The sequence below is a fragment of the Ixodes scapularis genome, unplaced genomic scaffold, assembly GCF_016920785.2.
Source record: "Ixodes scapularis isolate PalLabHiFi unplaced genomic scaffold, ASM1692078v2 PGA_scaffold4__175_contigs__length_147842914, whole genome shotgun sequence".
Lineage (NCBI taxonomy): Eukaryota > Metazoa > Arthropoda > Arachnida > Ixodida > Ixodidae > Ixodes > Ixodes scapularis.
Genome location: NW_024609879.1, coordinates 11,071,295 through 11,088,904, shown reverse-complemented (window position 1 = coordinate 11,088,904; position 17,610 = coordinate 11,071,295). Strand labels below are relative to the sequence as shown.

Sequence of the window (17,610 nt, the reverse complement as noted above, 5' to 3'; positions counted from 1 at the left end):
AAAGTTATTATTTCGATTATTCTGAAATGCAAATTTATTGAGGATGTAATCATACCAGGGTCATTTTCTCCGTGATTCATAGAAGGCTCCACCTCGTAGATCCTGTGTGCAAGATGTCCCTCCTCAGATCGAGCCATCAAAGGCAAAGGAGCAATGCGTAACTTCTCATTGAGAACTCCCATCTGGAAACAAATGAAACACTCCCATCAGATCACCAGGAAGGTTTTTGACGCACCTAACACGTGGTTCAGGTTATGACCTTGACTATCGTTTTAGAGCGCAGCTCTTAGGGGCCCGTGCCCGGCTTGAGCGGAGTCGGCGTCGGCGTCGGCGTCGGCGTAACCAAGGTCACCCCAAGGTCACCCCAAAGGTCACGTGACCCCAAGGTCAACCCAAGGTCACGTGACCCACAGAGGTCACGTGACCCCTCCCCCAGGGTCACGTCACCCCTCCCCAAGGTCACGTGACACCCAAAGTCACGTGACACCCCCCGCCCCGATTTCACGTGACCACCCCCAGGGTCACGTAACCCCCCCGCCGAGTCACGTCACCTCCCTGATGACGTCATCGTCACTGATGACGTCACCGGCATTCGCATCGTCATCGTCATCATCACGGATGACGTCATCAGTGACGTCACTGATGACGTCACTGGCATCCGCATCGTCATCGTCATCATCGCAGATGACGTCATCGGAGTCCGCATCGTCATCGTCACTGATGATGTTATGAGTGACGTCACTGATGACATTATCGGCATCGTCACGTGACCCCCAAGGTCACCCCAAGGTCACGTGACCCCCAGAGGTCACGTGACCCATCCCCCAGGGTCACGTGACCCCTCCCCCAGGTCACTTCACCCCCCCCCCCCCCAGTACCCTTCCCTCCTCCTCAAGAGCTGCGCTCTAATTCGGTGTTACAGGGAGTTGTAAACGGCTTTTACTTTTTTTGGTTGATAGCTTGTTCGCCCGTATGCTTTTTATATTCATAATGATAATAATTCATTTTTCTTGGCATTATTCAGGGCATTATACAAAAGAGTGGACATGTATGAAATGGAACGGTTAATACATCAACATAACCACAATGTGAGACACACGGTGGTACAGTTATGAAGTTGGGGAAAAGGAGGGTTATGATTCCTGCACGTTTAGCATTATAATAAAGAAACGCTCTCAGGTAGGGCCTTTTACTGACTTATGTCCACTAGCAGAAATTTATGAAAGGTCACCACTTAAGAAAATTGCGTGACGAGGTGGCGGCGAAAGTTTTCTAAGAATTTTTGTAATACAAAATTGCATGATGTCTTTATAATTATAAAGTAAATATTTAGCTGAAATAACGCCACACCTTGGGGTTCGGGGGGGAGGTGTACACTACAGTCAAGTTTTACGCAAACTTGACGGGAGGAAGACGTGTTATGAAAAACCATAAGAAAATGCCAGTTTTTTATGCACACGAGACCAAAACTTTCACCCACCGTATGACAGGAGTAGTACAGTTAAAAATATCAGGACCCACATCTACACAGTTCTTGAGAACGGAGTCTACTAAAGAGCATTTCAAGTGTCTATAATTGACATTTAAGTTAATATTCTTATTAAACGCTACATCTTAATGAATACCAGCGATATTTTTGCTTTCTTATCTCATAAATATATTTTCGTTGCAATAGACGCTCTGACGTTTTGAAATCGAGGCGTGAGAATCTCATTTTTAAATCAGCTCTGTCCTATCTGAGTGAACTACTGTACTGAACTTTTCCATTAAAATCATTGACGGGGTCTTACCCATTGCCTAGGTATGAAACATGTGAATAAACTGTACAAAAGTTAACGGAATTGTAAAAAAAAAATAAAAAAATTCGGTTGTGTATGAATAATCTGGTATTATCAGATTGTAGCAAACTATTGCACTTTCCTGTATATAAAAACTTCAAGTTCAGTGTTTACACTTAGTTGTAGGTCGTGTATTTCATCAGCGGTTGGTATAATGAATAAGATTCTAATTGGAATTAAATGAACTGCAATAAAACTATCTCCGGAGTGTTTCGCGTATTTACTTTTGCCGACACTTTTCTCGGCTGGCTCTGTTCATAAAGCAGAACTGAGGGCCAAAAATTGAACAAATGAAGACGAAGAGTTGTGTTTGCGAGTAATGGCGTGGTCATGAAGATGTGTGCTAACAATGCAAATATTAGAAAGCATACAAGGAAAGGAAAACGGTATTGCTAAATCTTGTTATAATGCAAAGTCCGGACAAGATAAGAATGAACGAGAATAATATTGACTGACATATTCTATGTCTATAGGGTGCCGACATCACTTCGTCCAGTCGGTTCTGACAATCGGCCGATGGGGAACAATAACTCACTATGTAAATTGAATAGAACGGGCAGTAGATGTCGGAATTGTTGGTCGTAACACGGAGCAATACACTAAACGTATTGTGATTAGGATTTTTATAAAACGCACGTACACTTAAGGCATATTTTTAACATACATTCAGAATTGAAGCCCTGATATATGCCTTTCGTACACTCAGCACCTCAGTGCTATGGCCAACGTGTCGACCCGGTGTTATAACAAATTAATAGTGTATGACCTGCGGCAGATTGTTTCGGTAAAATATGAAATTTGTTTTATAAAGGGGGAAAATAAGTATACGTATCGTGCATTTCTTTTTCACCATCGGTGTTCAGGTCAGGATAAGTCAAAGATTGTAACTGGACTTTACGTAATTTGTTTTCATTTCCTTTAAGGAGGCTTTTTTGTGCCAGGAGCTATTACTTTTCGTTTCCGCTTTGCCTCGCAGCCTCGCGCTAACACTAATTTGCGTTGTGATGTCGACATGCTAGAGAGTATTGTCAAACTTGATTTTGTCCGATGACTCCGCTGTTATTTTACATTTCAAAATCATTATTTTCTGTAAAACTATTTAAGAGTAACAAAATTGTAAATAATATTTTGATTCTTACTGAATCAGCTACGTGAATATGTGAGCTGTTAGCGTTTATTCTGACATTGCCTGACTGAACGGGCAATACGCAATGACCAAGGAAAGCAACGCTTTTTTCTTGACATCGTTATTCAGGAAACAAACAAATATATTATTCTCACGCTCATACATCGTGCACGTGAATGTAAAACATTTATTGTATAGCGCATGTGACACTCGGTGGAATCTCTTTGCACCCAATCATGTAAAAGAGGGCATCCTTATTCATAAAAACCCATTATTAAATTGGTTGAAAAAAACATAAAGTCGGAACTATTGAACGTACACTCTAAGAAAAAAGTTGGCCTCAAGGGACTAACGGCAGCATTTGGTCCTCTGAACTTCCAGTTGCTCCCCGTAAGGACCATCTGGTTCAAGCTAGGTACCGCGCGCAAAAGCTGGGGACTAACAGCGCTCGACTGGAACTAACCGATAGGCCTGCGCGAGCAAAAGCATCCATTAGTTCCCCTCAGACAGGGTGCATCTGTAGGATTTAGTCCCCGAAGGCAAACGGAATGTTCGCCAGGAGGACGAATCATATTTCGCTCGTCTTGGGGATCGGCGAGACTCTGCCCAGCACGGCTGAAAGTGATGACAAAACTCGGACGAAACTAGCGAATTTGTTTAATGTGCCACGAACGTTCAGACATTACATGGTAGAGCTTCGCGCGTAGTTCGAATGCGAGTTAACGAAAGTGTTGACTCTACTTCACCCAACCATCTCGTCAAAAATAATCTCTTGACATTTCACAAGTCCCATTCACTTAACTTGCCTTCGCGCAAAAAAAATGAGCATTAATCCAAACGCAACACCTCCGAATACTAGCACTTTTTTTTTCTTAAATGAAACTTAAGAGTTCGTAGAAGACGCGCTTTCAACACCGGAGTCTCGCAGTCAGAATAAATGGTCACTTCACTCGCTAAAACTGAGTTACTAAGAACAGGTCGGGCCTCGTCTCTGCGTCTCCCCGTAGCTAACCTTTCTTGGTAGTCCAATGTTGAACTCAAAATCCGCACTGACACACTTGATGCACGGCACGTTCCACTTAAACAGCACATTCAGGGGCAGTATCCAGACGCCTTCATGCCATCGTCGTCGATGTTTCACATAACATTCCAGATGAACAACGGAGAACGAACCGCGCCCGGACGTCATTCATGACAACACCCTGCTAATACAAAACAAATGCGAAAAAAAAGGCCCCCGAGAAAATTGAAGAGAGAGAGAGAGGGAGAGAAAACAAAAAAAGAAAAGCGTGCTTGCTTCTACGTCACTTGACCGGCGTGTTGAAAATGGCGAACATAATCCCTGGAGAAGGCGAACCTTCGACCTTCTCCCGTCCTTCGGGCATTGGTGTCGTGTCACGTGTGTCGTGTGTAGTGAAAGGGGGAAGAGAGATTTTCGGGGAAAAGAGATTTCCCTTCCCCTTCCCAGCAACCCCCTCCCCCGCATTCCTCGCTCCCGCAGGGGGCAGGGCAGATGGGCCAGAGAGGGTCCGTCGGGCAATAGGGAAGGGGTCTTTGTTTGAAAAGAACCTGTTTTAGTATAGCCTTCGTCAGGACTTAGAAGCTGGTCGTCTCCGATCATTGTGAAATCCGGTTTGGAATCGCGGTGCTGCAACGCTGCACTTGATCTGTTCTGAAGTCACAAGACAAGGGAACTCGATTAAGGTATGTCAAAGTACTTCTGTTTATGGTATATTCACTAACTTCGGCGTCAGAAAGTGTTTTAGTTTGAGCGCGGTCTCTAGCTTCCAAAGCACGCGCCATGCTCTATTCTTTTTGGCACTATGGTTGCTTATTTTGTTACGCAGCACAGAGACCTGATATTCAATCGTATCGAGCAAAACTCCAGTTCTACCGATCGCTTATTTTTTGTGTTTTGCAGACCCTGGCAGGATCGTTTTACCATAAAGGCCTCTTTACATATGCAGCTGAGAGCTACAAGCATAGCGCTGACCTAGCGCTAAACGCGTGCTGACGGGAGCTTTCACCAGCTGTGTATCGCACCGTCAAAACTGTTGCTCATGGCAGACGAAAAGCAGCTCACGACACGTGAGCAGCTCTACTTCAGCGCTTCGCTGCGTGTGAGAACCGGCCTTAATGGAGACATTCATTCGGTTGTACAGACTTTCGCGTTGATGGCGGGAGCTCGTTCCGTCACTTTGAAGCATAGTTTGGGCACGCACACGCTGGGTCTGTAATTCGCAGCGAACGGTCTACTAAAAATATAATATTGCGCTGGTCTGCTGTCAACAGATCGCATGTTAGATGTGAACCATTGTAGCACTTTTGTAGCCTATTTGTTATTTTAATATGTGTGTGTTATATCTCATACTTTTGCTGAGCGATCGGGTATTTCATGCTGCCCCTGTTGCTAATAATCCAAATTCCTCGCAAACAGGCAAGAAGCTGCAGGTGCCCCAATAAACGGTGCTTGGACCACGACCGGTTTGAACAGCCGTCCCAGTGTTCAAGCCATCGTCGACGCAAGTGCACTCTTCGGAATCTGGCCTTATCGTGAAGTCTACCGCTCAGGAATTTTGACTTTAGTCATCCTTGAATGCGATGTGTATTTACGAGGCAATAAAGCTACGTTTCACCTGAACTGGACGATTTCGTTTTGGTGATTTGTGGCTGGGGACCAAATGCAAAGGATAAACCTTTAGTCCCAGGGGTCTAAATCCAACGGCGCAACGTTTAGACCCAGGGGTTCAAGTGCAAGGGCCTAACGGTTGGTCCTCGGGGTTCATTTGAAACGGTGTAACAGTTAGTCCTTGGGGTCGAAGTGCAAGGGCCTAACAGTTCGTCCTCGGGGTTCAATTGAAACGGTGTAACAATTGGTCCCAGGAGACCTAGTGCAAGGGCCTAACAGTTGGTCCTCGAGGTGCAATTGAAACGGTGTAACAGTTAGTCCTAACGGTGCTAGTGCGAAAGACTAATAAGGGGGGCGCAACTGTTACTCCCCTTACCGTTAGTCCCCGAGGGGACTAATGGTTGTGGCAACGCACTTGCTCCCTTCGGGGACTAAGTCGCGCTCCCTTTTTTCTTAGAGTGTATTGAACCATTTATTACTCTACGGGAATGTAGGGAAAATAACGGAAATAACGTTGTAATTATACATTATACAATAACCCAGAATGAGGTATTACCTATCCCAGGTAGCACGCCTGAGAAACGCCAAACTTGGCAGAAGCTTATCAATCTCGGTGGCCAAACTTAATTGCGCTAATACAGAATATGCTACAGGGCGTTATTTTGAGTCAAAGTGACTTACTCCGGCGTTTATACGTCTTCATTACAAAAGCGCAAAGGACAAGGACAGGACAAGCGCTTACTAACAACTGATTGTTAAACCAACTAGCCCAACAGTTAATTTTAATACAGTAATTAAACAATCAGTTGTTAGTAAGCGCTTGCCCTGTTCTTTCTTAGTCCTCTCCTTGTCCTTTGCGGTTTTGAATTAAGATGTCTAACCAACTAGCCCAACAGTTAATTTTAATTTCTTTTCACGTCCTGTTTCTAGCCTGCCAAATACTGACTAAAGTGCCATTATCTGTAAATCAATGTAATGGCTTTTAGGATAATCCAGCAAATTATCCAGACTTAAGCCAAAGGTGCCAGATGACAGTCAAATATGAAGCCTAAATCTGGCACTTGTTTGGCGAATTAATGCCCGAATACCCAGACTCTTGCAAAAAAAATTGAAGTTCGATCCTGCCTTGATTTCTTCGGTCATTTTAGGGACATAAACTCTCAGACACATCTACATTTTGGCCCAATAGTTCACCATTGAATTTTGTCAGAATCGTCGCAGAGCAAAGTGTTGTAATTCTTTTTTTTACAAACAACACAAACATGGCTTGTTTCGTAAATGTTTTGACGTATAGATTTAAAATAATGCAGACAAAACAATTGGGCTAACGTTTCTTTTTTGCTGCGTTCTTTTTCTTGATTCCAGGACGACCTCATATTTCCACTACGTAGTGCTTTGCCAACGTATCACGGAAAATATATATATATAACAGATTTCTCTATTAATCTTTACTTCATTCCCACAGTAGAAAGAAGAAACCAGAAGATATTCGTACCACTTCAATAGTGTCATCGATTTCTTCCACAGCTACCGCGGCCATCTTCTCTCTGTCTTGGTACAAGTTTTGTTCAAGCTCAGTTCCGTTCATCTGAATAAGACACAATTGATATTAAAATGTGTTTTAAGCAAAAAATTTTATCGCGTATAAAATATTCAGTCTATGTGCAATGAAATATTGACGCGCTCTTTATATTTATTATATATTTATTTTCATTGGTTTATATATCCTTTAGATTAGGTTATGCACACGTGTTCGGCCGATATTTTGTTTATACATTTCTATACTACTCCCCCCAAAAAATCAAGAAAAGTTTAAAACCCGAATGCACTTCTGGAGAAAAAAAATATCAAGTCTGACTAAGAGCAGTAACCTCCTTTTGGTATTTTTCATAAATACAAGGTTAGATGGCCCGGAAATACTGTAAACCATTAAACAAAAAAACTCAAATGCTTTATGAACATATTATTTTATAGTGCCGATATCCATTACAATATCTACAATTTTAGAAAATATATATCGTGCGTCACAATTGCAAACATTTCGCCACTCTGACATTTTAGCTATATAATTAGGATTTATTTTCTCGTAGTGTTTATAAGATATATCATCTTTGTCATTTGTTTTTCATATATTATTCACAAAAGTGTATATCTGTTTATAATGTGCTACTTTAGTTCATAAAAAAATACTTACAGCCCTTCAAACATGTGTCAAAGTAAAACGTTCCGCAACTTCAAGATGCAATAAAAAATTTATTTTATGTTATGTAGGTGAAGAATTTGACACGATATCTCGGTGTTTTTCACTAAAAAATTGCATTTTTTATTTTGGCATACAATATAGCGCTCCGATGCAAACATATTTATCTACTTTGATATTTTTACCAAAACATGATTAGCTTTAATCACGTAACATTTTTAAGCTGCACTTGTTTTTTTTTTTTTCAAGTATACTTCTCCAAAGGATCTATCATCTAGAAATAAATTGATGCACTCGTTTATATATGAACGGACTGACATCGCGTCAAACATTTCCGAAGGTAGGACGTTTCGCGAATTCAGAGTGGAATTTGTTGTTTCATGTTCAAGTAATGCCACATCGCCATGTCTTACCAATTACATCAAATTGCATTATGTTGTAAATAATACGCTCAGATATTTATCTTCCAGAGATAAATATTTTTCACAGTCTCCGGCCTTTTTTCTATGTTTTATAAAGGAGTTGGAGCATTGGTACCTAAAACCCAAGTTGCTGTGAAAAAAAAAATCTAAACTCCGGTTTAAAAACATGCTTTTTGAGTAGGGCTTGTCATATTATAAAGCCCTGGAGAAAACCAGCGTTTTCCATTATGTTCTTATTTCCAACTCTTTTTGTTCGCGTTCTACCCATTGAAAAGCACACGGAAGCGGCCTCAACACGCACATCGTATCTCTGCGCCGCAGTGTTCTTCCGCAGCCTAAATGGCGTCTGCTTTCATCGCCGTCAGCATGGCCACGAACGTGGAATGAATGGAAACAGACACTCTACCCCCCTGCGTGCTAGCCAGAATTTAATAGTTAGCAGCCACAGACTGTCGCCGCGATGAGTCGTGAACACAGGGGGGTGGGGTTTAACGCACTCCCCAGCGATACACGCGCCGTCCGAAGAGGTCTTTCGGCGTTCGGTGCCATGGTGACGGAGATGAAAGGAGACGGATCTTATGTCGCGGAAGAACGCTGAGGCGCAACGATACCAGGTGCGTGCTGATGCGCTTCCAGGCTTTTCAGAGAGCGGAACGGAAACAAAAAGTGTTCGAAATAAGCACTTAACGCAGAAGGCTAGTTTCCACCAGCGCCCCATTGTCTGACGTGCCTTACACAAAAAGCGTGTTTTTTTTTTACCGTTCCCTGCCCTGTTTTTTTTAATCCGTAGAGGTATAAAGTATTAAAATGCAAAGAAGTGTTTAAAATGGTTGCGGGGTTTTCGCACACCCAGAACTTTGGCGACGACGCAGCGGACGCACGAGGAGCGAGTGTGAGACCGAGGCACGGGGCAAGAAACGCGTGGCTAGGGGACAGGTCAGCTAGTTCAGCCATGGCGGCGTAAGCAGCCGAGCACCGGGCTCGAAGATTTCATGTATCTCCATCAGGACTTGGCTCCTTTCTCCGGACAAACTGTGAGCGAGAATGCCACAGACTATATATATTTTTACTTCGTGCCTAAGTGCAAATTAATTTCAGATATCTGATACTATAACCATATTCAGTAAGTGCACCTATAGACTCTTGGCAGTAGCTCAAAGCCTGAACATAAAGCGTTCTATGCCGAGCCCGCCTTCGCGCTAGTTTTATAGGTCGCTGCTTGGTAGAGGCGCAAACTGAAACACAATTCCCCAGATAGGGAAAAACACAATGCCTCTGTTGTCGCTCCCGTGGAAGGAACCAAACACAATATCGTAGTGGAACCGTGAAGTAACACTTGACTCTTTATAACAGATTAACGAAATTACACGTGTTCGGCACTCAGAATATCCAAGCTGTAGTTATATAGAAAGAATGGTCAAATTGCACCCTCTATGGTCGGAGAGAAAGTCAGTTTCAAGTTCAGCCTTCTATTGCGACTTCCTAGTACGTGCCCCTTTTGACTGAAAAGCAAATCACCAGCACGAAACCTAGGTTTAACATAAGTTAAGACAAACCTCTGATACTGGGGAAAAGACGAAGAACAACACAACACACAGGGTTTCAAACACAGCTCAAAACTATGTTTGAGATTATGTGTGCTGTTCTGCCCTTCGTCTTTTCATTAGTCTCGGGGGTTTGTCTCAAATTATCTTAAACCTTCACCAGCTCCTTTGCGTCCTAAAGTTTTGTTTGTTAAAACTAGGTTTTCGCAGCCGAGGTAGGTACCGAACATAACACTTTGGTTGAACCTGTCAAGTTAACACTTAAATTCATCTAAAAAACAGAATTCTCGTCTCCATTCTACGCGATGGGCACTCAAATTGTTAAGTAATTGTTTAAAAATAGTCGTCATTACGCTATCTGTGGTCCGGGACAGACACAGTTCCAAGTTCACTCTCGTTGTACGAATTTATTAATTTATTTACTTATTGAAAGTACCGTCAGGGCCCGGAGGCATTACAGAGGGGGAGAGTACATACATGGAGAGAAAGGTAGTAAAACAGTAACTAGTAAACAATATTAAATATACAACAAACAAAGAAGATCCACAGGCCATGGGTCACCGTTAAAACAGGTATTCACAGAATTTCTAAAATGGTTAGTATCAGTTATAGTAGCAATCAACCCGGGGAGGTGGCTCAATCCCTCGGCTGTGCGGGGTCAAAAGTAAGATTGAAATGTGCTAAATGAGCCTGGGACTCCAACTTTGTGCTGATGGTCACAACAGGATGAAATGTGAAATAGGGAGTAATCATGCACATTTTCATGCGACATTTTCATTCCAGCAACGGGGCACACCTGTCTTCATTGTTCATTTTTCGCACTTCGAAACTCCATTAGTTTGTTTGCTTCAAAGAAAATCTACTTGACTCCTTGTTGCTGCTGGGAAAATACTCGTGAGATTTCTCGGGCGTTTTGCATCGCCATGCTTGCTGGATGTCACAACTTGTGTAGAGTGACCTTATGTTTTACAAGTCCTTTTAAACCATCGCACGCGTTTTAGCCGTATCAACTGGCAAAAACCAGCCATTTGGCTATAGCGTACACAAGTTTCCTAAATTCGTGCAGTTGATAATGGTTCTTAAAGTGGCTCGCTGCACCATCCTTTGCATAAACAACTTGCCAGTAAACAGTACCTTTGTCATCAATCGAATCCGTGACTTTTCCGAGTGCAAAGCAGGCGTGGGCCGATTTGTGAATTACATTGTTGCTGATGACCGCGAGGCTGCGAGTGGATTTTTACGCATGAGAAGACTTAAACGTACTTTTTGAGACAGTTGTAGACCTCGACTTCTGAAAGCAAAATGGTTCAATTATCCGCAAAATCAAAATGTATTCTGGGGCATTCCTTTTCTTCGCAACTTTTTTCCGTGTGTATCAACTTTCCGTGAACTTATCTAACATGATGATAAGAGATCCACATTCCTACCAGCATCTGAAGTTAATTTATAAATACCACCAAATTCAAAGCTTTTTATCGAAGATTTATATTACCACGCCACTAACAGAAGCTCTGCTTCTTCCAGATTGCCAAGCCGTTAGAGCGTAGAACTGCAATCCATATCTCGCAGTGGGCATTCGACACTGATTGGCTTGCTGAGTAAACCAGTGCCTGGATTCAAGGTCAGAGGTGTTGACGATTTACCGATAACTCTTTCAAAAGCTGCTGCGGGAAGCTTGGAATTCGCGCAATAAATACATACAAAAACACCTCTCTGTGGTGCACACGTGTTCCACCGAGGTCGCAATGAGGGAAGTTAATGAGGCCAAGCTTGGATTTGTGTTTTGCACTATTGAACACACTAAATTACTCTCAGATTGATCGTTTCATAAAAGACTTACGCAGGTCTTGTTTTTCTTTTTTTGATCAATACACAAATGGCGTCTTTCTTATTTGGGCTTTGTCTAGAGCAGCCTACTCCATCCTTAGTATAGAATTTAAGAAGTAGAGATAACTCGCCATCGCTCACATTTGATCTTGAGTGGGGTGTCGGTATAAAACGCACGAGGTGGTTTTCTCCGAATTTCCATGATTTGTGTATAATATACCGAATGGCCTTCTGCACAACACTCTCGCTCTTTTCTTGTTAGGGACGGGGGAGAGAGCGTCAGGAGCCCGCTGTGTTCCCGGTGAGCTTGGGAGTTGAGCGTGTTGGTTTAAGTCATAGATGAAGAAACAATGAAACAACTAAACAGGGACAACACAACAACATTTTTCAACTAGCAACAGACGAGTAAACTTTATACAGCGAGCAGCCGACTGTACCCAGGAGGAGAAGGGGGGAGAAGGGAAGATAAGAAAACGCGACGTGCAAGTCAGAGTGGTGGGCTTATCTCGGATTTTAGAAATTCAGACTCAGTTTTCGTCAGCAGGACGGAAGGGTTTGACACGTTGTTTTTTGCTGTGGTCATGGCGAATGACTCTATGATCTCCCTGCCGAATCTGCTGTCATGTCCACCCAGGATTTTTGTTTCATCATAGAGGGGATGACAACGCAAACACAAACGGGTATGTATGACTATGGGATGATAAGAATCTGAAGAGGCCTTAGAAACTTCGTTGTGATGTTCGCGGAGTCTGTGATTGGTGGATCTGCCGGTCTGTCCTATGTATCGATAGCCGCAGCTCAAGGGGATGTAGTAAACTTTATTCTCTTTGCATGAAATGAATTTCTTTTCGTGATTAACAGTGCAGCCAATCGGAATCCGGTTGTTTTTCACTTGTTGACAGAGTTGTTAAAGACGCATGCGGCACGAGAAGACAACATTCGTGTCGAACTTTGAGGCAATGGATTTTATCCGGTGGGCTGAATTGTGTACGTAAGGAATGACGACGAATCGGGCTTTCTTTTTTCTGGCTGGTGACTGGCGATCAGGCCCGCAAATCAGCCTTTTAATTACTGATCGAAGAAGGTCGGCGGAAAACCCTGCCCTGACGAGCCTCATGTGCTGCAATTTGGAGCTATCTTCTGAACGATGACAGCAAGACTTCGTGAAAGATGAAGAAAACAACGGTTTGATGGTACCGTGTTTTACCGACTTCTAATGGGCGCTAGAAAACGGTAGGACAGGTTTAGCAAACCTTTGTTGAAAGGCCCAGCAGAGTCCAGTGGCACTGACATGAAGCCACAAATCTAGGTACTGATGACCTTCTTTCGAGGGTTCTTCCTTCGTGAATGTAAGACCTGACGAACAAGCGGAAAAACGGCTGTAATGTTATCTGGAGAAGTTCGGTCGCAATGAACGATTAGGTAATCGTCTACATACCTGAAAACATGGCAGCCAGGCGCGGAAATGTCCAGTTGTGCTTTTATGGCTCTGTCAACGAATAAAATAAATAAATCGCTGAGAACAAGGGCGAGGCATGAACCGATGCAAACTCCTTTCTTTTGACGGTAGATCCCTCTCTCATGTTCAACTAAGGTGGACTGGAGATATAGATGAATCAGGTCCACGAATCCAGCAACGGAGACACCGGGGGAATTCTGAAAATCTACAGCTCCGTGCTCGTAGATGGCGTCGGAGATTGACGCAAGCAATGCGGTAGGATCTAGATTGAGACACATGTCTTCTATGTCAAGTGAAAAATGGAGTGCGGCAAAGAGAAAAAATGGTGGGAACTGATGAGAGAGATGAGTTCTAATGAGTTATACACTCTAAAAGGTTGAGGGAGGTGGATGCAAGACTGATGCTTTCGTAGGAAGAGCCCGAGTTGCTTCTGTCAACAACCCTTTTCCGACACAATACTCTGGAGGGGAACTCCAGTTTTATGTGTTTTTGCTTATAAGAAAACTGAAAGGTACTGCTTCGCTGGACTACTAATGGCGCTTTTTAGGGACGACAGGTTCGACGACGAGCAGAGTTGTTTAGCTCTTGACATGAGGGTCCCGGACGGTCGCGATTTCACTTTGACGAGAAGAAGTTCGAACCGGCAGTCCTGTTGTGCCACACTGCTATCTCGTCGGACACCATGGAATTGCTCTCCAAAGGCCCCAAGTTCGCCCCAGACCTTCCTACTAAGAAGGTTGATCAACTCGCCTCAGTACAGGAAGTCGCCGTCGCCATCCCAGAATAACAGAGGCAAGATTTTCTCGGCTCCGCCATTCGCGCCGTGTGCTTCCACCCACGTACCCCCGACCCCCCCCCCCCCCCCCCCCCCCCCCCAAAGCCCAGCAAGATCTCTCTACTCGCCGCTGTTAAAGAGCTTCGTCAAGAACACCTAAAGCTGTTAGAATCCGATAAGACGGGTGTTTTTATTGTGTTAGAGGAGAGAGATCTCGGAGATAAGGTGAACGCCGCCCTTTCAAAGAATTTTCTAAAACTCACATCGCGACCGTCCGGGACCCTCAGGTCAAGAGCTAAACAACTCTGCTCGTCGTTGAACCTGTCGTCCTTAAAAAGGAAAATTAAGAGTCCAGCGAAGCTGTACCTTTCAGTTTTCTTCTATGTAAAAGCTTATAAAACTGGAGTTCCCCTCGGGAGTATTGTGTCCGAAGAGGGTTGTTGGCAGAAGCAGCTCGGGCTCTTTCTACAAAAGCATCAGTCCTGCATCCACTTACCTCAACCCTTTAGAGTGTCTAACTTAATAGAACTAATCTCTCTCATCAGTTCCCAACATTTCTTCTCCTTGCCGCACTCTAATTTTTTCACTTTACATAGAAGACATGTATTTCAATCTAGATCCTACCGCATTGCTTGCCTCAATCTCCAACGCAATCTTTGAGCACGGAGCTGTGGATTTTCAGAATTCCTCCGGTGTCTCCTTTGCTGGATTCGTGGACCTGATCCATCTATATCTCCAGTTCACCTTAGCTGAACATGAGAGAGGAATCTACCGCAAAAAAAGAAAAAAGGAGTTTGCATCAGTTCATGCCTTGCCCCTGTTCTCAGCGAATTATTTCTTTTATTCGTCGACAGAGCTATAAAAGCACGACTGGACTTCTCCGCGCCTGGCTGCCATGTTTTCAGAAATGTAAACGATTACCTAATCCTTTATCCTGATCGAACTTCTTCAGATAGCATTACAGCCGCTTTTCCCCTTGTTCGTAAGGCCTTACATTCACGAAGGAAGAACCTTCGAAAGAAGGTCTTCAGTACGTAGATTTGCGGCGTCATGTCAGTGCCACTGGACTCTGCTGGGCCTTTCAACAAAGGTTTGCTAAACCTGTCCTACCATTTTCCAGCGCCCATTCGAAGTCGGTAAAACACGGTATCATCAAATCGTTGTTTTCTTCATCCTTCACGAAGCCTTGCTGTCATCTTTCAGAAGATAGCTTCAAATCGCAGCATATGAGGCTCGTCATGGCAGGGTTTCCCTTCAACCTTCTTCGATCTGTGATGGAAAGGCTGATTCGCGGGCCTGATCGCCAGTCACCAACCACAAAAAAGAAAACTCGATTCGCCGTCATTCCTTACGTACACAATTAAGCACACCGGATAAAATCCATTGCCTCAAAGTTCGACACGAATGTCGTCTTCTCGTGCCGCATGCGTCTTAAACAACTCTGTCAACAAGTGAACAACAACCGGATTCCGATTGGCTGCACTGTTAAACACGAAAAGAAATTCATTACATGCAAAGAGAAGAAAGTTTACTCCATACCCTCGAGCTACGGCCATCAATACATAGGACAGACCAATAGATGCACCAATCACAGACTCCGCGAACATCGAAACGAAGTTTCGAAGGCCTCTCCAGATTCTTATCATCCCATAGTCATACATGCCCGTTTGTGTTTGCGTTGTCATCCCCTCTTTGATGAAACAAAAATCCTGGGTGGGCATGACAGCAGATTCGGCAGGGAGATCATAGAGTCATTCGCCATGACCACAGCAAAAAACAACGTGTCAAACCCTTCCCTCCTGCTGACGAAAACTGAGGTTGAATTTCTAAAATCCGAGATAAGCCCACCACTCTGACTCGCACGTCGCGTTTTCTTATCTTCCCTTCTCCCCCCTTCTCCTCCTGGGTATAGTCGGCTGCTCGGTGTAGAAAGTTTACTCGTCTGTTGCTATACTTCGTCTCACCCTACGATGGACTAAAGGCAAAAGCTACGGACCGCCAGACCCAGTCACGAGCCACTTAGAAATTGTGCGGTATTTCGCTTCGATGCACGTATCGGTGCCTGAGTCTGGGTTCACTGATGAGGGTACGGGTTGACAGTGGTTCGAATCGAAGAGGACTGAGTGACTCAACAATTTTACGTGGCAAAGAAAGCCACGACATATAGGCTCTTTGCAGCGTCGAAACTATAGAAATGATGCGGCGCTTTTGGATTCGAGCATTATTCGTCCACCCGTAATCAATGTTAAGCGTGTCATAGCATAGCATGGAACGTGATTGGACCTGGCACCCGTGGCTTTGGCCTTTAGTTCATCGTAGGATGCGACAAAGTGTAGTTGAAAGATGCGGTTGTGTTGTCCCTGTTTTAATTGTTTCATTCTTTCTTCATCCATGATTCCTGGTGAGGAGCGCATGCAGCGTGCTTGGGCCGAAAGCTCTGCGTCCCCTCGCTGGACTTGTTACTGACACCATGCGATGGTCTTGAAACGTGGAATTTGCCCTACTTCATTGGAATCCCCATTCAAACATCGTAATAACTGCATATTTTATATCTACTTGTCTTCTTTTATCATAGGACTCTCTGCAGCGGCTTTAGTTGCCTTGGCTGCTTTAGTGGTGACACTTCTGTTGGTAGTAGATAGCTATTTAGTTTTTTGACGGCCTCTAATTTAGAAAAAAAGGCATTCATTAGTCTCAAACCTTTTTTGTGCACACTGTATGTAGCGGTTGAAGAATTTCGAAACAGTTTTGGAAAAGGCCATTTGCTTCGTTCACTTCAACAGATGCCTCCTGGGACGAAATATTCTCGAGGGAGTCGACGCCGAAATTTTTCGCACTCAGAAAATTCCTCTGCTGTGTTATCTTTTCTTAAATTTACTGAGATAGCCGCCACAAAGTATCTGTCAACGCTGTTATTCGCTGCCATAGCTGAGGAGCGTTCTGACACGATGCAAATAAGCGGAACTTGGGGATGTTGATGTATTGAATTGAAGGACACACACTGTTCTATTTGTATTTTTACAATGTGACAGGAGTTAACTCCACACGCAGCGCTGAAAGTATCACCTTAACCACATTTCTCCTCCTTTATCTCTTTCATAAACCCAATTATGGCGGGACTTGACACGTAACTTCGGTAAGGTTGGAAATAACGCCGTACTCTTCGTTTTTCTATGATGATAATGCAATTTATTGCAAATGCGCAAGCGAGCAGGACAAGAAAGACGATAAAAATCCCTGAAGACGGGGGAACAAGGGGGACAAAGCATAAACACGAATGCCCAAGCACAGCTAGGTGATTGGCGCGCGACAGAAAAACTCCGCTTGTTCCAGGTGTCGAAAAAGAAGCCTCGACATTTCCAGGGGAGCGCTCTACTAACTGAGCTAACCGGGAGTAGACGTCATTGGAGCAAACAGGTTTTGTCAGCAGCCATCAGTGTAACACCAGCAAAGGTGAACGGCCTGCATTTTAAGGTTATGATGATAATCCAAATAATGCAAAGGGAAAAGCGAGTTGGACATAAATGACGATAATAATCACAGCAAAAGAGGAACAGGAGGAACAAAAAGAAGACGCAAACCTCCAAAACAACTAGGTGACTGGTGCGCGACCGAAAAGCTCCAACTGGTCCTTTTATCGAACCAGACACCTCTCCATTTCCAGTGGAGCGCTCTACCAACAGAGGTAGCAGGGAGTTAGACCTCAGTTGAGCAAACGTGTTTTATCTGTCGCCACAAGTCCAACACCCAAAAGGGTGAACGGTATCAATATTAAGGTTATGATGACAAT

At 43.9% G+C, this 17,610-nt stretch overlaps 1 protein-coding gene across 1 annotated transcript in view; it reads right to left on the bottom strand.

Moving 5' to 3' along the window:
- Nucleotides 1-17,610, bottom strand: part of LOC115312126 (A disintegrin and metalloproteinase with thrombospondin motifs 16-like) — a 189,702-nt gene that overhangs the window by 146,941 nt on the left and 25,151 nt on the right. Inside the window, exons 3-4 of the mRNA XM_040216799.1 lie at nt 7,089-7,181; nt 56-182 (exon numbers count right to left, since the gene is read on the bottom strand). Of these exons, the coding sequence (XP_040072733.1) occupies nt 56-182; nt 7,089-7,181 (220 nt within the window). The remainder of the gene's footprint in view (nt 1-55; nt 183-7,088; nt 7,182-17,610) is intronic.